The 21,953-nt window shown below is 33.1% G+C and overlaps 1 protein-coding gene across 8 annotated transcripts; it reads left to right on the top strand.

The window, feature by feature from the left end:
• Positions 1-971: 971 nt before the first annotated feature.
• On the top strand, positions 972-21,700 carry LOC125048762 (F-actin-uncapping protein LRRC16A-like). Of its 8 annotated transcripts, none has more exons than XR_007116867.1 (29): positions 972-1,239; positions 1,355-1,452; positions 2,158-2,208; positions 2,278-2,386; positions 3,616-3,719; positions 4,925-5,037; positions 5,286-5,375; positions 5,694-5,959; positions 6,834-7,021; positions 7,271-7,348; positions 8,097-8,281; positions 10,336-10,487; positions 10,955-11,070; positions 11,333-11,404; positions 12,257-12,428; positions 12,927-13,062; positions 13,273-13,465; positions 13,822-13,940; positions 14,581-14,698; positions 15,039-15,059; positions 15,455-15,635; positions 16,316-16,387; positions 16,967-17,153; positions 17,757-17,803; positions 18,239-18,334; positions 19,747-19,830; positions 20,293-20,411; positions 21,146-21,178; positions 21,442-21,700. XR_007116867.1 is itself a non-coding variant. In XM_047647625.1 (29 exons), the coding sequence occupies exons 1-29, from the start codon at positions 1,179-1,181 to the stop codon at positions 21,453-21,455; spliced, it is 3,213 nt and encodes a 1,070-aa protein (XP_047503581.1). In that variant the 5' UTR covers positions 972-1,178; the 3' UTR covers positions 21,456-21,700. The 8 variants fall into 8 exon arrangements, 7 of the variants coding, with proteins under 7 accessions (XP_047503581.1, XP_047503580.1, XP_047503582.1 ...); XM_047647625.1 differs by having other exon boundaries at positions 15,455-15,629; positions 20,293-20,355; XM_047647624.1 differs by having other exon boundaries at positions 20,293-20,355.
• Positions 21,701-21,953: the final 253 nt, after the last annotated feature.

Below are 21,953 nucleotides of genomic sequence, written 5' to 3'. Positions count from 1 at the left end.
TTATATCTAAATTTAATCTCTTTGTATAGTGCTTTTCATGAAAGAAGTCCCGCGGTGATTTTTGGAACTAAATTTGACAGGTCGGCAATGTTGTCATTCGTCGATGTTATCAAGTTCGTTTGTTGTGGTAGATTTTTGTGAATTTTTAACTAGCTTAGTGCATTTTAAAGATTGATTACAATGCCAAAAGTTGTAAAAAGTTCGGCTCGAGAAATGATATTAAAGGTGAAAGAGTTCTGTGAAGCGGAACATAAGAATCAAGGTGTTTTAATACCACTAAACAATGTTCGGAAGAGAGTTGCCGCCATAACAGGTACTTTTTAGAGTTGCCATTTAATATTTTTTTGCTGTATTGGTGGGACTTTTATGATATAAATTCGTTTTTGCGACAAAATTGAATAAATACATAACGTGATGAAACTAGGTAACTGAAATTAAAACATATATTACATAAGCATTATAAACTTAATTTTTTCCGTCTAGCCCCCTTTCACAACGCGCGATAAGGAACTTCGTTCCAAAAATTGTATTGCTTTTCTTTACCCTATTTTCTCATCTTTTCCCTGTAAGTACTTAGAACACCGCTAATATAAATAAATAAAAATATACTTTTTACATAACAGAAATATTGTTTCATCGAAGTATGCAGAAAATAATATTATTTGAAAAATTACATCTGCTAAATATAAATAAAATAGGTAAATTTTTGACTCATAAATGGCAACATTACGTCATGCGATTGCAGCGCCGCGTCTGGGGGACTTCTTTCATGAAAAGGACTATACTCCGTACTAGATTTTTTACTTTGAAATATATTTGCGGATTATTTATAGTTTTTTACAATATGGGTATTACTTGAAACTGTTTATCAGTAACGGTGTAACAGAAAATTAATAGACAAAGTCTACTGACGAATGATAATTTGTTTAATTATCTATATTCTCATGTCTATGGTGTCGAGTATTATAAAATTATAATCCAACTCTGTGTTCTGTGAGTCTATAGGTGGTGTCATGTGTATTAAGGATACTGATAAATACAACTAAATTATAAATAACATAATTTTTTATTATTCTTGTAATATTTTTATTTGACAAAATGATACTATACCCAAATAAACGATTCTATAACAAAAAAAATTAATGGTTGTTATTAAAATAATTTACTAATTTGAAGTGATGACATTGAAGAAGATCACCAAAATGACAACAAAATTACAAATATCCTCAGAATTAAACGGTATTTACTTTTTTCCTGTTTATCAAGCTAAAATACGAAATAAATAATTTAGTACTAAACATTTATTAGTAACTTATCTTTTCTATGTAAAACAAATTTACGTCTTTTATTACAGACAGCATCAGTAATGTTTTAGGGAAAAATGTGAAAATACTTTATAAATCTTTGATTCGCATGGAATCTCGAGGAGACAAAGTTGATAACAGAGTTTTGGTAAGTGGTAAATTAATCACAGTTACCATATATTTTGATTGAATATGTATCTATTCGTAAACACGTCAAAAATAAATGTTACTAAAAAAGTTTTCGTAAAATTCTTTGTTTACTTTTTTAAGTACAGGACATTGTACATAATGATATTTTAGTTGACATGTTTATTTCTAGAGATTGTTATGGGATAAAATAATATTATCTCTTAATATCTGGCTACAATGAATTTTTTTTTCACTAAGTATATAATATTATTAAAGAAGGTCAAAGAGGTGACGCTGTGTTACTATAAGTTAATAAGATAGCCAAATGGGGAGTGGACAGTTTAGATCAATTAAAGTGATGAAGTTCAATTGCTGTAACAGATTATTTTATTATGTTCAACAATAGTTGTGTGACTCACTGAGGAGTGCCTTGTGGTTCAATATACATTCATATCAATATATTCTTGATAGTGTTATAATTTTTTTGAGTTAAGGAATGACAAATACAGTCATATAGCATGGATGGATTGATATTAAGATTAAGTTAAGCCTCTTTGGTTTATCAATGTGCAAATAACCCTCTGGACTGGGTTTGACCACTTATTTGTTTAAAAAGAAACATGAGTAAAAGTAGCACAGAAATATTAACTATAGCATAATATCTACTGTATCGACTTTATTACCCGTGATTGTTTGTGTTTTCTAAATTTAAACAATATTTCAGGTGGTCACATCATATAGAGTTTTTATAACTACAACAAAAGTTCCAACTAGAGTGAGTACAAAATATATACATTATATAACTCACATAGCATTTCTTTAATTTTTTTATAATGTAATTTAGATTGACAATGGATTTCACTTGATGGAAATAGAGGCCTTGGAGAGCAAAAAGGCAAATCACTTATCAATAACGCTTATTCATGAGCATAAGCCTGTATCTATTCTTATTGGTGAGTGAGTAATGATTATTGTAATTGTTTCTATTGTTTGTTAATCATGCTACAGCCGTAACATTAACATTATTTCATTTCTCTTGTGTATTTATGATAGTTTTTTGTACTTTGTGTATGACTGGATATTTTACCACTGCTTTTTTCATTTTAATTAACCTCAACATACTTTAAGTTAAGAGAGCAGTGTTGGCATAGTGGCTTCAGCGTGCGACTCTCATTCCTGAGGTCGTAGGTTCGATCCCCGGCTGTGCACCAATGGACTTTCTTTCTATGTGCGCATTTAACATTCACTCGAACGGTGAAGGTAAACATCGTGAGGGAACCGTCTTGCCTTAGACCCAAAAAGTCGACGGCGTGCGTTAGGCACAGGAGGCGGATCACCTACTTGCCTATTAAATTAACAAATGATCATGAAACAGATATAGAAATCTGAGGCCCAGACCTATAAAGGTTGTAGCGCCATTGATTTATTTATTTTTTACTTTAAGTTTAGAATACTTGGTGAATAAATTTTTTTTAATGGAAAATAAGCAGTTTCGCTTTAACACAAAATACTTTAACAAATATATTCTTTAAACATTACTTCAACAATATAGCCTTTAAATTCCGAAACTCTGTGATTTTATATTAAACGAACTTATATGTTCTCACTCCAGTATATCACGGAGTTCGGTGTGCCTCTTGGCAAAGGCCTCCTCTAACGCTTTCCACTGTTCTCTATCTTTTGCGACTCTTCTCCATTTGTAGTACTTAAACAGATGTAACAATAAAATGATTATCGTATTGTATATTGCAATGTTAGCCTCATCGCGCGACTCTCTCCGAGATTGTATGATCGAACCTCGCATTGAAACTGATTTGTTTTTATAAATGATAATTAATACTTACTGGTACGGTGAAAGATAACACAATTCGAGGTACATCTGAGGCCAAGAGCCAGGGTTGTTGTGCCATTGTGTTTTTCAATATGACTGACATTAGTAATAGAACGTAAGTGATGATCTAATACAAATGGTGCTTACTCTGGAAGTCCTGGGTTCGATTCCCGCGCCGCAAAATATTCGAGTTTTTAAACAAAGAGACTCTCTCACTTGCCTTATATCAATATGACAGACGACAGTAACCACAAAAAATTGTCTGAATGTTGGGACTGACGGGACATAAACTACATGTATAGTGTCGAACTATAAAAAATGAAAGTATAGACTACTCTATTATGCTTTCAGGTGAGGAAGGCTCGCCCGATGGTGTTATAAATGCAATACACGCACTCACGGCGGCGTTTGACGACTTATTTCCAAATGTGGCAATGGAAGACATTATATCCAAGGTCTATTAAGTCACTTTCACTTTATATATTTGTATTTCCATATTATGTTCGCTATTTGTATCTCTTAACTTGATATAAATATGAAACTAATTAGATAAATTGCAATTTTACGGTAAAAAAAAACTTTACAAGTTGTTGGGAAGCAACTTTTTATTTAGTATGTTTTTGTGTCTAATCGAAAATACATTCAATTTTGTAGCAATTGTCTCTACATGTTATATCTATATACATGAGGTTTACGGGAACAGTTCTTGTTTTTCACCACATACTTTTTGTAACATATTCACTAGAAACAATGGAGCTAAAGTTTCATTAGCTCAATTAGCCAGTTAATAAGTCAATTAAATTTGCCATATGCGGAGATAATTGTGTTTAAAATAGCCAACAAGTTGAAAATATATTTCCCTAACGTGACAAGAGTAAAACTGGTGACTCATAGAAAATAATGCCAATAATGGCGATTTGTAATAATGACACAGTATATTGGTGTTAATGCTAATATTCTAAAGAGATTTTACTGGTGAATAACCTGGTTTTAAGTATGAAATGCACACCTTCAATTCTAACTGGTTTTTTTTTATTTTATCCTTTTCGGAATCGACATAAGAAATTATACTTCTGTAGTATTTACGTATATATGAAGCTCACTAAAATGTTAAAGTTTATTAAAAATCAGTGCAGTAAGTTCGGGTGCCATTTTTTTATACCTGGAGGGGAAGTACCTAATCAATAGAACAAATTTCACTCAAAGATAACATTTCTTTATTTTTGTACTGCATTAACCATTTCTGAAAATACTCTTGTCACATTCAAGAGACGAACTGTCGTAAATTCGAAAAGATCCTATACTTATATCGCAACAAAGATTAAAAGGAACAATCTCTAGCAGTCAAGTACATTGGAAAAAACTCTATATCGGCCTTGATAGTCTCTTCTCAGTATACAACAATCCCACGTAAATGTAAAAATATTGTTCTTTCATAAAACGCTCCTTAGTGTATGCTTACTCTATTTTTCTTTAAAATTCTAGACCTTGTCAGATTGATTAGTTTTCAAGGCAAATCACGTACTACGTGCTAGTAGCTAAGTAGAAGGATAAACCATTATAGTAATCTCAGCCTATGACTCATGAAAAGCCATGTTTTAGAATTTAGATACTATGTTCACTATCGTTAAATTAATTAGGCAAATTTACATTTGCACAGGTTAATTTGCCATTTCCGTTGCAACCGGTGAGTGGTACTCGGAAACATTCGACTTGTGGTGACTTTTCTAATCAATATGCAGCCATGTGTGACCTATGCCAGACACCTTTTAGGTATGCAACATATATATATTATTTACATAAATTAACTTTATGGAATTATCATAGAATCAAATAATGCTTTTCACGTGATAACGTAACGCAGTACAAGTTTTACTATTTTGACATTCTACGACTTTTCTAACCGGTACACGAATATATTGAAATAAAAAGTATTTTAGATTTCAATATCAAAATGCATTTCAAAATTTTTATTAAACCATTCAGAAGTTAGAGGATTTTATTTGTGTATTTTTCCATAGAGCCGAAGTCGCATGGGATATAGATACGATATATTTGGCACACGACATACGATTGTTACATCTGAAAGATTTCGATCATTTGGATCAAAGGTACGGAGTTTTAATCATATTACTATCAGACTAGCTTTGTTTTCCTTTAAATCCAAACGCAACACCAATTACACTATTTTTAAATTGAATAAAAACACTATATGTATATGTGTAACCAACGAATTACCGACAAAATCACAGATTTTTTTACAAAACAGATTATTAAGAAAAAAATAGAATATATAGATACAGAAGGAATTTAGAATAATAATCAATATCAATCAAATCAATTCTTTAAGTGAATCACTTAGAATTGAGACATCATCGTTTTGTGTAAGGTTTTAGTGTTAAGTTTATTAGTGTTGTTTTAATTTTCAGAGATTTAATACCACTACTAATAGCGTTGCAACACAACACATGGTTTACTGGTGTGTGTGGGGATGGTGTAAGGGTGGGGAGCGAGACGTGGGAGGCCTTATCCCGTGTCCTGAGATGTGCAGCGCCCCCACCACAGCAGCTTAGCTGGAGGGGCGCCACGCTAAGGCACGATCATGCAGCACGGCTGGGACACGCCCTAGCGAGAGCTAAGACGCCCCCCGCTATGCATACGATTGACCTGTCGCAGAATCATATAGAAGATAAAGGTATGTTTATCGGTTATTATAAAAATGCGAAATAACATACAGTGTAAACTCTATATAACGACACCGAAGGTGCATTCTTATTATGTCGTTAAATGGAGAGAAGAAAAATCAAAATTAGAAAAAGAAAAAGTTTCTTTCAGACTAGTTCGTATACATGATGCCGACAATCGAGTTTATTGCGGGCTAGTATAATAAAGCGACTAAAGAACGTAGCTGCGCAGTTTTTACTAATTTAAGCAACTTAAAAAGTACTTTATTACCCAATTGTTGTCGTTATTGAAAGAGGGCGTAATGCTATGTAGACTGTACCATTGTATGGAAGACAAGCAAAACCAACCAACGCCAGTTGATTTCGATGCTTTTGGGAGTTCGTCGTTAAATCGGGTGTCGTTACATGGAGTTTATACTGTATTAATATACGGCCATGCAGCGTCGACTTAAAAGATAGTGCTGTTGCCATGGCTACGACTTTTATTGCCATCTGATATGATAACTGGCTGTATATGTAAATTTAGAAACATTTTTTTACCGACGTTCATAAGTAGGTACATGAATATATAATATTTTAATTTGCGTGTAAATATAGTCACCATGGGAACGTGCGTTTGTTTTGAAAATAAAAAGATTTTCAAAAGAATACGTGTTTTTGTATTTTGTACGCCCTTAATTTTATATAAAATGTGATTTATATATAACTACTGATTACTGTGGTACAGATTGGTTATTAAAAATTATAATGGACAGAAGTTTCGTATTATCTATAATTATTTGATATAAGCTACCAAATACGTGCTATTATTATGATGATCCTTGTGCATAGACTAACAGTCAACTACGACTTCTATAGACAACAAAAGATCTGTTTGATTTTCAGGTGCAATAAGTGTTTTAACAGGACTAGCGAACAATCCAGATGGGATACGTCACATAGCATTATCCCAATGCGGTGTCACGGGCAAGAGCGTTGCCCATCTTGCTCAACTGCTCAATGACAACCCTTGCCATCTTAATACGCTGTCGCATCTTGATCTCTCCCATAACAACCTTAAGGATGATGTGCATGTAAGTATAAATTTTAAAATAATTACATTCTTCCCTAAGTTAGCATGTTTGAGTGTTTTTAAAGTAAAACAAATATCTAATTCTAACAGAGGTATAAGAAAATTAAATAAACATTATGAAACTTGGAGTACTCTTAAAGTTGGAACATATAACATACATACAGCATATAATATTAAACTTAAATATTATTTAATTACAACAATAATACAAGTCAAAATTGAAAGTAGCTTAAAACTAATATTTTTCCAGCATCTCTACAACTTCTTGGCTCAACCAAACGTATTGACACATTTGAACTTAGTCAATACGGAAACCACTCTAGAAAATGTAAGTATTTAAAATTGTTCAATGTGGTAAAGTTGATAAATCGTTTTGTATTAATTTATTTTAATAAATTACAGAACAGCGAGTGTCAATATATTTTATCTAATCTATGATACTATTTTAGCGTTATCATCGGTAAAAGTAATAATGATTAAAGTACCTATTGTTACGCATATTAAAAATGTTGGTTATAACTTGAAAATTTAAAATTAGACTTATAATAACGCACGGTACAATTTAAAAAAACGTAGTGCAATTACTAATGTGGCCCACGTTAATAAGCAACGTTTTCTTAAAAACTACGAAAAGGAATATGCGAATACTGCAAAAGTATATTACTAGTAAAAGTACTTGAAATATTAAAAAAGGAATATATTACCTATCGAAATTTATCTGTACTGATACTTATGTTCGAACACTTCATGCTGTGTTAACAACTCGAAATTACAATTATATCACGATGTTATTTATCGATAAAAATTTTTTTTATCGAAATAAATAATTCTGGGATATTTTGTCCTGTTTTTTTTTTATTTATAGTTATTTTGTATAATCCCCCAGCCTTCCAGGGACCAGGGATAGACACACTTCTTTATCTGTTTCATTGACGGACATGCTGATCATCCACATTCTCTGCCTATCAACCTAAAAATATATTGTTTCTATAAGATTCGAAACCACGATACGACTACTAAGCTAATTAAAAATATATAACCTTTTGTCATAACAAAAATTAATACATTAATTCCAGATGTGGGGTGCTCTATTGCGCGGTTGCGCGGCGAGGCTTTCATCCTTGTACGTAGGGCGAAATCCCTGGGCGGCGGGGCGAAGGCCCAGAGACCCGCCGCCTTCCTTTAGACAATTCTTCACCGCTTGTCTCGCTTTGACGGATCTCGACTTTTCATATTGCAAAATGCCTCCCGATGCTTTGAAGTAAGTACATCTCTACTTACTGGTGTATTACGCAAGATAACATTTGAATCTGTATTTATGTGTAGAATTATCAGGCTTTTGTTTGGTAGTTTATACCATTTAAAGAAAACACTTTTTTGCCGGATTGAAGTTATGTATTATTATAAACTTATTACATAATTAAACATTTTTACCAACGTTTCGCGTGCTTTACTGCGTGCGTGATCGCGGTGACTAGTACCTACGGTAACATTTTTAATTATGTAAAATAATTATAAGTTTATAATAATACATAACTTCAATCCGGTAAAAAACTGTTTTCTTTAAATGTGTAAAAATTATGTTAATAAAAGACAATACTAGTTTATACCATACTTAATGAAATTGTTAATGCTATTCCACTTAAGGCACCAGAAAAATACTGCGCGCCATTGCCGGTGCTTTACATGTTAGGCCGTTTCTCCACTGCTCCGGTCCGGCAAACGTTAATTACCGATCCGATTTAGAAACTCACAACAGTACTTACGTGCTTCTCCACTACTCCGGCATCCGGTTTTTAACGATCCGATAACTTGCTAGATCGGAACGCGGTGTTTTATCGGTCTAAGTATATCCATGTGTAGTTATAACATATGTAGTTATAAATTATTATTCATAGGTTTATTTATTTATAGTTATATTATATCATTAAGTATTAGTGAACTATTTATTAAGTAGATTATAATATTTCAAGATAGACAATGTAAAAAAAGTAATAAACTAGCCAGGTAATAAAATATTCAGAATTTAGAACGTTTTATTAATAAAATAAAGTATATGGGTTTTAGTTAATATCAGTGTTGCATGATAAATATACAAGTATCGGTTATTGTCGGATCGGTTATAGTGGAGAAGCGCAATCCGGCTTTCCGATATTTTTTTAATGACTCATTCCGGCTTCCGACGCCGGACCGGAGCAGTGCAGAAAGGGCCTTAGACTCAAGTGTGTCCTTTTAACGGCAGTACAATGTCTATATATATTTTTACGTACCTGGCATATGAGAGAATGCACTCTTCGGGTCGTCACAACACATCAGAGGCTAAAAACAAATAACAGTGCACCCCTGGTATTCCGTTATAAATTTTACATTGCTGTTATGAGGGTATTGGAATTGACGGTTTATCTTTATATATATAATTCTTCTGTGAGTGTGTATGTCACTGAACTCTCAAACGACTGGACCGATTTTGATGACATTTTTTGTGTGTGTTCAAAGGGATCTGGGAATGGTTTAGATTTATAAATCAGCCCGCCAGATGGCGCTGCAGTCGGTACTTTCATACTTGGCTTTACTAATTGCTTGAAATATCATGTAGGACAACGTCTGTCGGGTCCACTAGTATATTATTGGTCTAAGATCCCGCTATACAACGATCTTCACCGAGATGCTTATTTAATGAAACTTATTTTATATATAATTTAATATGTCAATAAATATAATCCATATGGGTCGCCTAGCAAATTTCAGTCCAGAGTATGTTTAATTAATTTAAAAAAAAAAAATTTTTTTTAACATTTCACCGGTATGATTATTAGATAAATTCTATACCAATCGAACGCAAACGTTAGGTTGTTTTTAATCAATTAATTATTTATGTGTATATTTTTTATGTGACACTAAAGTATATATACATCTTTAGTATAAAAGAAGGTTATAGTGATACATATATAATACTACCCTGATTAAAAATATTGATTGAAAAAAGTTCAAAAAATTTACTACATGCAAATTATAAAAAAAAAATTTTTTTTTTAATATTAATTAAACATACTCTGGACTGAAATTTGCTAGGCAACCCATATGGATTATATTTATTGACATATTAAATTAAATATAAAATAAGTTTCATTAAATAAGCATCTCGGTGAAGGTCGTTGTATAGCGGGATCTTATACTATATATTGTTTAAGGGTACTTATCGGACAACTTACAATAATTCATAATTGAGCCAAAATAGTTTTTGTGTGCGGATTAGACAGAGGCCGGACTACAGGTTTCCGAAACGTCTAACATTATGTATATAATTTTTTTCAGGAGCCTCTTATTAGGCCTCGCATGCAACGAAAGCGCAGCGGGCGTAAAACTAAATGTGTCTGGCGCACTCGCGTCGTCACAAGCCGCGCACGTACTTGAGTCGTGTATACACGGCGTACGGTGTCTTCGTTCGCTTGACCTGTCTGATAATAGTTAGTATAATATATATATATATATATTTGTATATATAAGAGTAGAATTTGTGTCATACGTTGTCGGTGTACGTCTTACCTTTTTATAAAAAAAAATTAAGTGCTATATTTATATGGGTAGCAAATGTAATCGTTTTGCGTGAGTGTGAAACAGCTAAACATAACGGATCTGGTACTCTCGATGATTAAAGAAAGGAAGGTCTCGTAATGTGCTATTTTAATGATGTAAAAAATAATTAAGGTATCAGCCCCTAATAGAAGTGCCCTAAAACCGAAACATTTCATTGTACAAACGTACTTATATACATACTTACATTTGAAAATGAAGTGCGACATTAGTATACCGTAATAATATAATTAATTATAAAACTTTTTAATTTTGGCTAGGTGCCGATTAGCTACATAATATAATATTAGAATAAAATTGATTGTAAGGGAATAATTTGGTAAATAAATTTGTGTTTTAGGTATGGAGTTTGAACTATCAGGCATAGTGAGAGCTATTGGCAAAAATCATTCCATAACACATTTATCATTAAGTAAGCTTACGGGAAAACGGTCTTACGCGCCACCTCTAATACAGGTAATTATTTTTTTTAATGTTATACATAAACGTCTACATAATATCGTATATAAACGAAAATCAGAAGAAGGTTTAATTTCGAAATTACAATAACCTTCAACTCTTGGGTTAATAATGTTCAAAATAACAGCTTTCGATGGTACTATAAGTAGAATTTACGGTAGTATAGAGTGCTTTCAAAAATTTACGGTTCGTAGCAACAACGAGTGGTTATTAATATGTAAAAAGCTTGAGCGCTTTACAATTTAATTTTTTTTTTCAGGCTTTAGTACACGTTCTACAGGAACCGGACACAGCTTTAACATCCTTAGATCTCAGTGATTGTAAACTTAAGGTGAGTGAACGTACAAAACAATTATTTTTACACAAAAATTGAATAAATATAAACTTAGTCGTTGATTATAAAATTAAACGATTTATTCACAAAACAATTGCTACCTATAGTTAATGTATATGCGCTTTCATAATACTTCACTAAGAAAAGTTATATTAATTCTAATGTAAGTAATTTAAATAAAATGTCTCCATTGTAAACTCATAATAATTTATTGTTATATATATTCAAGACACCTAAAATGCATTGAATGACAAACTAACAAAAATATATTCATATATAAGAAAATTAAAATGCCTTTATTCGGCTACTATAATTTAATAGACAAGTTAAGACAAGGATAGGAAATTTTACAGTTACAGTTTATCACAGTCACAGATACTTGCAACACGCTTTTGGTGCCTTTTCCTTCCTAAATATGTAGTATGTCTAGAATTATTATTTTTTTTATTAAAGAAAAGGTGTGTGTACTTATGTACGCGCATAGGAAGTTATACTTCTTTGGCATTATTAAAAATAGTTTTTGATTGCATGCAAATAATTAATTACAATTAAATAATCAAAGACTGGAAAAGGAGGCATTATAGTCAATAAAGTTCAGTTTACATTTGAAAAATTAATTAAATAAATATTTATTATTATTCTCTTACATTAAGTGTAACATAAATTCTATTATTATTCGAATGTTGTTTTTAAATTAGGTCCAATGCCGTAGCATTTTCCGTGGGCAACTTCATTCTGTTAATTTTGTGTCACGGTGCGCGCGCATCGTAAAATTTAACTCTCATCATTTTTCATAACGCGCCTAAAGAAGTATAACTTGTCTAAAATATTGGGTATTATTTATTTCAGGGGGATTTGTATGGACTTCTGAATGCTTTGGGTGGGGCCAGACGACTTCGTACGTTAGACGTTTGTGGGAACTTAGCTGGCGACGCGGGAGCTAGGCTATTGGCCAAAGCTCTGCAGTGCAATTGTACGCTCCACACGCTGTATATAGATAGAAACGCGTTTAGTTTACAGGGTAAGTATTGTCTTTTTAATTTGGAACATTTTTACTTAATTTAAGCACTCTTATACTTAATACTATTTACTCTTATATACAGGCCATGACCATGTAAAGAATATGGTTAATGACTTATTTTCATATATCACAAGATGGGGCAGAAACCAAAATGCTTCGCCATCGTGTTCTTCCTGGATGTATTATTTAATATTTTGTGTCTCAATAATGAATTATTTCTAGTTAATAAATACCTATTCTATATTGCTAGGAATTAGGTATTATCATTTTATAAATATTAAAAATATCTCGTATAAAAATGACTTGGTAAACATATTTTAAGAAAACTGTGTCCTAAGGAATGATTGCTAGACGTCCAGATTGCTATTTTATATTTTATAATGTACATATATTCATATTTTATTCATTTATACAAACTAATATAGCGTAATCAAAATTTCAGACATAGAAATAACGTTTTTTGTTTATTTTGTCAATCAATAAATTATACTTTTCTAGGATTAACGGATATAGCAACAGCGTTACGTCGTTCTGTGAGCGTTCGTCGCGTTGAGTTTCCCGCGAGTGACGCAGCGGCCGGCGGACGTGGCGCTAGTGAGCGCGTCGCCGCTTTATGGAGGGATTTGCACGAACGGTAAATATATACAGATATTACATACGTAATTATTTAATTTACAAATAATTTCGTAATATTTATTATTAATAAATTAAATATTGTACTTTCATTCTAAAGAAATTAAACATTCTGTATTTATTAAAATTATATATATTTTTAGGACATTTTAAGAAATAATATTTTATGTATCAAAATTTGAATTAACACGTTATTATAAAACTCTTTAAGGCTCTCAAGCAACACGACAGCCTCTCAAACACACCGTTTACGCGCGTTAGCCTTAGAGCGCGCGTGGTGCGGGGGGGAAGCGGCAGCTGCTTTGGCGGCGGCTGCGGCGGGCGCTTTGCCCCCCGCCCCCCTTCCCCAGGCCGTGGAGAGGGCGGCTGCGGCTGCTCATCATTTGCTGCATCAGTATCTTCAGGTATATTTATTTATTAAAAACAAAACATCACGTGATTCACTCAGGCAAATAAAATATAAATTTGATATATATATTTGAGAGACATGACAACAATGTTTAGATATGTATACAATATAATATTTAGGCATTAACATATAAGTATAGAGGACATCAAACTATACTATAGATACTCAATTCGATCATATAAAACAAGGACTAAACATAGTTTTTTTTATCATTGTTACGATATTTTTGCATTTCAAATATAATTCTAATTTTATTGTTAACTTCTCGAATATAAACTAGTATAGAATTATTAATATTAATATAAAATTGTTTTTTGATTAGCTTAAATATAAATATTTTTTTATCTGCAGCGTTGCGGCGAAGTGTTCGCGGCAATGGGTGGATCGGGTTGTGCGAGCGAGCTCGTGTCACTACAGGCTGTAAGAGATGCGATCGCTCCGTCTTCTAATACCCTACAGGATTTGCTCAAGTACGTTGTATTATCAAATCAAATCAATCCCAAGAATTAGGATCATTTAAATATTCGTCGAATTTATTAAAAGCTTTATTGATTAATTTACGTTAACGGGAGCTTTGAATTTATTCAGTGACAATTCTCTAATTTCCCTTGGGAAAACCCGCTTGTTGCAAAAACGAATACAATTTCCATATAAAGAGTGGTTTATCTTCTGGAGCCTGGTTGGTCACTTCCACGGGGACTAAACTTTTTAGTTTTTTATCAGTTTTTATTTATTAATTTTAATTATTATTATTAAGTAGGATAAGAAGATATTGATCTTGTTAAAAATATTATTCATGAAAAAATCACCGAAATTACTAAACAATATTTAGACACAGATATGTCTGTTAAAGTATGTTATAACATTTCAATCAAAATACGTTTCACATTTGAGAGCCATTAAATCACTTAAAAATGAACGTATGAAAAAATTACACGTGAGCGATAAGGTCTATTTAATATTATGAATTAAAAAAATTGTTCCTACTTATACATAATTACCGCGTCCGTTTTTGGTACCCATTTTTTCTGTCGCGTACTATGGCTAAAGATCTATGTGTATAAAAACAAATGCACAATGTGAAGTCATTTTTAATTTCTGTATTTTCAGTGAGGCAGTGGAGAACCTAGCCTTAGCTGCGTGCGAGAGCGTGGAAAGTGCCGACAGCGAACACGCGCACGCTGACCCCGACATACCGGACTTACTCACGCCTATTTCGCATTCTGGGGTAACGAAGTTATTTAAAATAATATAGTGTTTTGATAAAGCAAAATTTTATAGAGCACACTTAGACATCTTACATCAAACTTCTATTCTCCTTCTGGGCAGTAAATTCTTACTGATTGTTTGCTAAGCAATGGCTAAGGCAAATTCTTACATTTTTATTTATACCTTATCTTAAGTGTAGACAAAGGGTGAGAGTCGAAGTCGAGATCTATGACTCCCGTATTTTTTATTTTAAATTTATTTTAGAGTCAATCTCTTTAGTATAGTAGTCTTTTTTCTAAACCTTCTCAACAGATAAATATTGATATTGATTTTTATTAATGTGCTCATTTCATGCTAAGAAACTGGATTATTTGAACTTGGTGAGTTGTTTATAAATCCATACTAGACTATACTAGGAGAATGTTCCTAGTCTTATATTTATATGTACAAGTCATATTAGGTATATATTACTTTGAAATCTAATATTTTATTATATTGTGTCAATACAAATGCTGCGTGCGAGCACCATTAAGGGAATGTTCCTTGTTGCTTTCTCTTCATAATTATGCCCTGTTATCTCCTAAAGTGTTGTCTTTGAAGGTTGTGGCGCTTCCAAGAATTACCCTAATAACACTCGTTCTTACATTAAAAATAATATCGTATGGAGAACAATTAAAAAAAAATCCCAACCTGCACTTGATGGGCGTGTGTATCTCAGTGAGATATTTATAAAGGCTGTTGATGTATAATTAAATTACACATTATAAACATCCAGGCCACACCCCTCGGATGTCGTCGGCGAGAGCGCGGTGGTCGGCGCGTGCGTCCCAAGTCCGTGGCGGAACAACAGTGCAGTAGCAATGAGATGCTATCTCTGCCACCCTTGCACGCTGAAGCAGCCGATGCACTCGCCGATCTACCTGCGCATACGCTGAGGCATCTTGTAAAAGGTATCGGCAAGTATACAATTCATTGTTTTGTATGTATAAATAAGGGGGCGTCCATAAATTACGTGAGGTGTTTTTTTAAATTTTCTGTGACCCTCTCCCCCCCTGGTGAGATGTTTTGAGATTTTATTCAACCCCAACCCCCAATCTCACGTGAGATTTTTCAAAATGTGGGTTTCTTACGTAAACTCGTTGGATTGTTATTGTAAAAAGAAAAAAAATTGCTTCGTGCTTTTATTTACGACTAAAACAAAATAAGTGAAATGTTGAGCGTTTAGGTATGGAGTTAGCGGGAAGTTGCAGAGATGGCCTTTAGGGTCAACCGTTTTCCTAATTTTTTTTTTCAATCAGAAAAAAATTGCGTGATATTTGCCGAGACCCCCCCTCTCTGCAACGTAAGATTAAATGAGATTTGACTCGACCCCCCCCCCCCCCCCCCCTTAAACACCTCACGTAATTTATGGACACCCCCTAAGGAATAAATAACTTTGTAGACTTATAAACCCAAAATGTATATTAATTTACACTTACCAGTTCTCCAAATCGAGGTCGCCGAATAAAAGAGAACCCAAGGCCTTAATTTCGCCATCATTTAAATAGCATTTTCTATCTTTCTCTGTTTCTAAACTTAATAAAATCCATATTAGTTTTTTTATTTGTAACAATATATGTAATTACAAATTTCTCAGGACGACCAAGACGAGTTAAAACCAGAGCACCAACACGACCAATAACAGACCAATCACAAGATATTGATGAAGGTATGTTTTGCTCATATTTTTAGATATATCAATACAGTAATTTCTCTCTTTGGAATGGGATACGTTTCGGTATTTCTTTCAATTGGAAGACATATACTACTATTTATATGAAATGGTTTAGTAAAAGTCAAAATATCATTAATTCAAGTTCAGTTTAAGTTATTTTCTGGATAATTTGATAGTTTCCTCATAAGCAAGTATTAATTAATATGGGTAGAAAATTCCATTCTGGGTTTTTGCAGGGTTGAATACACCACTTCAAACTTTAATATCTATAATATTCACTAGTAAATTCTGTCTACTCCTAATACATTTAACTCATAAAAAGTCAAACGTTACCATCATTATATTATGTGAATTTGTCATATACGGAGCCAGACTTGCTATTAGTGTCTACGTGGGGAGGCATCATCGTGACGGTTCTTGAATTTTCTGTTCGGTGTGTTCGAATTTTAATTGAAATATTTTTGGTTCATTGGTCAAAAAAATGATGTAATAGCTGCTTATAACGTAATCGAAATAAACAGAAAACAGAATTTTCATCGATTGATTTTCATATAAACTTCCTTTTATCTTTAGGACTAGAGGAATTCTGGCGTACATGCCGTACGCCGCCCGGTAGTGAGGACGTATCATCGATGTCTGCCCGTACGGCGCTGACGTCACGCTCTCTACACTCGTTGTCTTCGCTTGCCTCTGCCTCGCCCGCCTCGCTTGCCTCGCCTTCCGCCCACAGGCACTCGCCTACGCTCCGGGATGATACTATGTGCGTATGATAACACGTAGCACCTTCCAAAATATACAGTGTTATTACATTTTAGTTATGTAATATTAATGTTTAGTAATTCAAAGTCATACACATCGGGTCTTGATTTATGTACGACTCGAAGGACCAAAATATTAGGTTTTTTGTATCAAAGTCAAAAGTTATTTATTCATATATGTAATACAATGTACACTTATGAACGTCAAAAAAATATATTAAATGCTTCTAATTTTTACATTTACTGCCAGTTCTCAAATCAAGGGCGTAGAACGGAAGAGAAGAACTGGCAATAAACTCTTTATTAATGAAAATGTACTGCACATAAATATGTTACCGCACGCATGTTAAACGGCTTTCAGTGTATGTAATCCCCTCGAAATACCTTTGAATTAAAATAAGCATACCCCTGCGTAAAATGCCGTCAGCTCTCCAACTACAATTGCTGTTCTGTCACCTCATTTACCTATCATATAAAAACAAATTAATATCTTTATACTTTTAACATTCTTTTAATAATACAGTATGCGTAACGCTTATAAAGTTAATATAACCTGCGCGAACAAAATTGTACACCTTGGGCTATATGTTATTAAAATATTTCAGGTACAGTGGAACGTCTGGTGAAAGCACACCTGTATTACTAGAATGCGGTAAGTTGTTTTTTTTAATGTGGAGCATATGTAATTCATTGCATCGCAAAGACCTGGAAAAACAGCTGTTGGGAAAGTGATCTTGAAATGTTCGTTTGAAATTGAACCAAAAGAACCGTATTCGGTTCGTTTGTGTCTCATAATCGAACGAACGAATAATTTCCGACAAGATTATTATTTGAAGATCTGTATTTTTCGCGTTCAAACACGAAATATACGTACATATTTGGAAGTGTCTACTATAATTTTATAGATATTTTTAACCGACTTCAAAAATCTCCTCCGTGGAGGTTGACAATGTGTGTGCAATTTTTTTGTTTGAGTTTTATCCGTCTCTAGTCCCTATAGAAGGATTCACCAGCTAAGCAACACTCGAAAAAGGTTTTAATGATATTTTGAAAGCGCTTAACAATCATTTGGTTGTACGCTTTTCAGAGGTATCACGCTGTAAATCATCAGATAACGTCGGAATTAAGCCGAGTGCGTCCACGCCGCCGCCGTCGAGATCCTCTGATGACGTCAACGCTATGGGTGAGTATGAAAAATAACGCGGTACAACACTCGAATCGATATTGCATAAGTTTATTAAAATATCTACAAATTATCCTTTAGTGTACATATTTAAAACTAAATAATAATAAACGCCTCATTTTAGCAAGCTCGTTGCTGTTCTTAATAATTTGTGTTAGATTCTGTGCGGAAAGAGAAACGGCATGGCTGTTATGCGAAATAATAACTCTTATTTAAACAAAAACTTTTTATGTTACGTTAATAAAAATTTATTTGATATTTAATATAATGACGTAACAGTGTTGTCAGCTTAACAAGAAAAGTAATTGCTGCTACCTCCACCCGCGACAGTACTATTTCCGCAATGACTATATAAACTATATAAAAAAAGTATAAGGTTGAATATTATAAGCGAATTCAAGTGTTGTACCGCATTTACAGTGTTTTGATAAAAGAATTGTACTCGTCCCACACTGCCTTTGCACATCACGGCTTTTCGCCGCAACGCTTACAATATTACTCGTATTCGCTTTACACAGAAGAAACATCGTTACCACGTTAACAAACATTGTACATACACGTATTACACGTTATATAATAAGTTACTACACCACATTTTGGTTTTGAAATCTGATTTACCATAAGGTTCACTAATTTACGCACAGCAATAACACCGTATAAACACTTAGCTACAAAATTAAATTAGGGTTTTATGGTGATTTTATTATATCTGCGGTATTAAATCGTAACATTTTATTAATCTAACAAACATATAAACCATTATTAATGTAGCTAATCCAAATTAAAAGTCTTTAACCAACAGATAAAAAGTAAAGCTAACAATGGTGGGAATTAAAAAAAAAATAAGAAAATATCTACTATATAAAAATAAGTCGGGTTTTCCTTCCTGACGCTATAACTCCAGAACGCACGAACCGATTTCCACGGTTTTGCATTCGTTGGAAAGGTCTCGGGCTCCGTGAGGTTTATAGCAAAGAGAATTAGGGAAAAATTTCAACAGAAAAGCGGGATTACCAAACGAAATGTTACATAAAACGAAGCTATCTGGTAGCGAAACGGAGTTCGCCGAGTTTGCTAGTAGATTTATATATTACAGAATTGGTTTTTATATATCAGCCTTATTATTTACATTGTCAGTTGAATTAATAATACCATCCATAAAGCATAAATTTTATGACAGAGAGCATAAAATTTGTTAGTGTATTGAATTCTATATTCATATACATATTATAACTACAAGTTAAGGCAAAATTCAAAGCCATAGGATCGATTTACATAATATAGTAGCGTGTAATTTTTTTTAAAAGGACTCTTTTTAATAATAAATAAAAGTGTACGTGCAAGTATTGTCCGAAGCTATTCTGTGTATGTGGGTTTGTATGTATGGCCGGCTTAACGTGTGTGGTGTATAGGCAACGGGTGCGCCCGCGCAACTGGCAAAGCGCGGCCTTGGTCCGTGGCAGGCGTCAACGCGGACAACGCCGCCTGCACCACAGGTAACGCATGATTCAAAATTCAAATTATATATATAATTTTAATAAATTTAATAAATAAATTTGATTAGGCGTTCTTTTTGCATGATCATTATTGTCACATGAGCACGTTAAGCACCGACGAAAAAGTTATTCAATATTTCCATATTCATCAATAATTCATTTTGAAATAGGCAACGAGTATGTCGTCTGAGAAGATTTTGTCCTTATGAGATTTGTTCTTCAACATAAATAGGGTTAAACATCATTTATCACTCTTGTTGATCGTTAATGTGTATCAATAATAATAACTTGTAAACGAATGAAGTTTGCGTTCAGATGATAAAGTCGTACCTCAGTAAAAGATGGCTTATGATGTCTGAATGTCTCGTTATGACTATTTTTGATAATAATAAAAAAACACTTTCGTCGTACGCAAACTTAATACGTCGTACGTGTTGTCGTAACGTTGGTGGTGGTCGACAGAGGGCGTGGAGGCGTGCGTCGGCGGGAGCATCGTGGGCATCACGCCGGGCGCCGCACTAACCAGTAACCAACTTTCTGACGCTATCCTATACTGAGCTATCGCTAGCTAGCAACACTAGGTAACGCTTGCTGCTTTGTGTCGCTAGTTCCTTTTGTGTCTATTTTTAATTGTCTATTGGCGAGGAATAGTTAATGATGTACGTAGATTTTACAAACATTTGATAATAACAATAACAAAAATTAATTCGGACAAATTTTAGCCTTAGTACTAAAATTAGCATTCGTCCTAAAGAAATATGGCAAGAAGTCACAAATAAATATATACCAAGAGTATAAATACTTTTTATCAAAAGATTAATCCGCCTCGCTCATGGACTATATTATCAATGTTAATATAAAGTTGTTTCTCACAAAATACTAAACATTTAGAACATTATCAGATATGATCACAATAGAAAAATATATGCTAAGTTTAATAACCAGTTATCTGACATATATAATAATTTGAAGGATATATAATGGTGTTAAAGTACGCGAGTACTTTTAATAAATTTTGTTAAATTATGTACATAACTCGTTTGGAGTGCTATTCAACAATCGGGGCCAGCGAAGTTATTTAATCAATAATTTTGCGTTTATATTTGTTAGTATTTATGTATAGGGTACTAAATTTAGCACTTAGCAATTATGTAGCATGACAGTAAAGAGTATAAATTATAATTAAATGGGCATGATATTTCTATAAACATTGTAGACAATGTTGCATGACTATGTGGCTAAATTCGTATAAAGAGTATTAAAATAGTTGATCAACATTATATAAAAACTTTAAATAATATTGTTTATACTACAGGTTCAATGCTGCGAGATCATCCACTCACACCGGGTAAGGCTATAAATTTCTTGATGATTAATGGTAATGCTACTTTTGACAGCAAAAAAAGATCTTACATAAACCTTGCTTTATGTTAAAATTTATACAATAGATTTTATATATGAAACTATAATTCCCCATAGCTTGGAATATTTCGTCAAAGATAAAAATATAACCTTGTACAAACACGAATGTTATTGATTTAATTAATCTCACGGTCTCCTAGTTATACGCATTGTGCGTAAATCTCTAAATTATGATCCTGCAATTTTCAGAAGGCGATGCCTGAGATTAAGCTTATAATGCGCAGGATTGTTCAAGCAGGGTTCGGTACGCAAAGTATTGATGCTCACTGATGTGCCACATATTATAGACATAGTCGCGTAGTCACACTAGTGCAGGATAGATCTCTCACAGTAGATAGTAATGTTTTATATCTGGCAATTATTACGTAATTAATGTTCGTATGTCTTTAAATAGATAACTGCGCGCTTACTCTGTAACTTACAATGCCGACAGCAATCTCGATTTCCATGAGTTTACGACATCAGTGCTACATCGAATTTCCATTACAAATAGGCCGGGATCGGTATCGATATTGGAAGTTACAGGTTAACAATCTTAAATCTACTTCCAATTTAATAATGTTTAATTTCTGTATTGACAACAATTTGGGTTTTTGGTTTATATCATTTGTATTTTATATGAAATTGTTAAATACTTGTCAAAAGTTGTGTCAAAAAATTTGTACCATGTGTTACGGCTTATATTCGAGTCGGTATATAGA

Source organism: Pieris napi, chromosome 4 (genome assembly GCF_905475465.1).
Source record: "Pieris napi chromosome 4, ilPieNapi1.2, whole genome shotgun sequence".
Taxonomy (NCBI): Eukaryota; Metazoa; Arthropoda; class Insecta; order Lepidoptera; family Pieridae; genus Pieris; species Pieris napi.
The sequence above is the reverse complement of the archived record's forward strand: the minus strand, read 5'-3'. Positions and strand labels throughout refer to the sequence as shown.

Bases quoted from the DNA above. Each gene is read 5' to 3' on its own strand.
- LOC125048762 (XM_047647624.1), top strand. From the start codon at position 1,179: ATGACATTGAAGAAGATCACCAAAATGACAACAAAATTACAAATATCC. The intron at 5,376-5,693 runs GTACGGAGTTTT...TTTAATTTTCAG, and splicing joins TTCGATCATTTGGATCAAAG to AGATTTAATACCACTACTAA. The intron at 18,335-19,746 runs GTGAGTATGAAA...TGTGGTGTATAG, and splicing joins TGATGACGTCAACGCTATGG to GCAACGGGTGCGCCCGCGCA.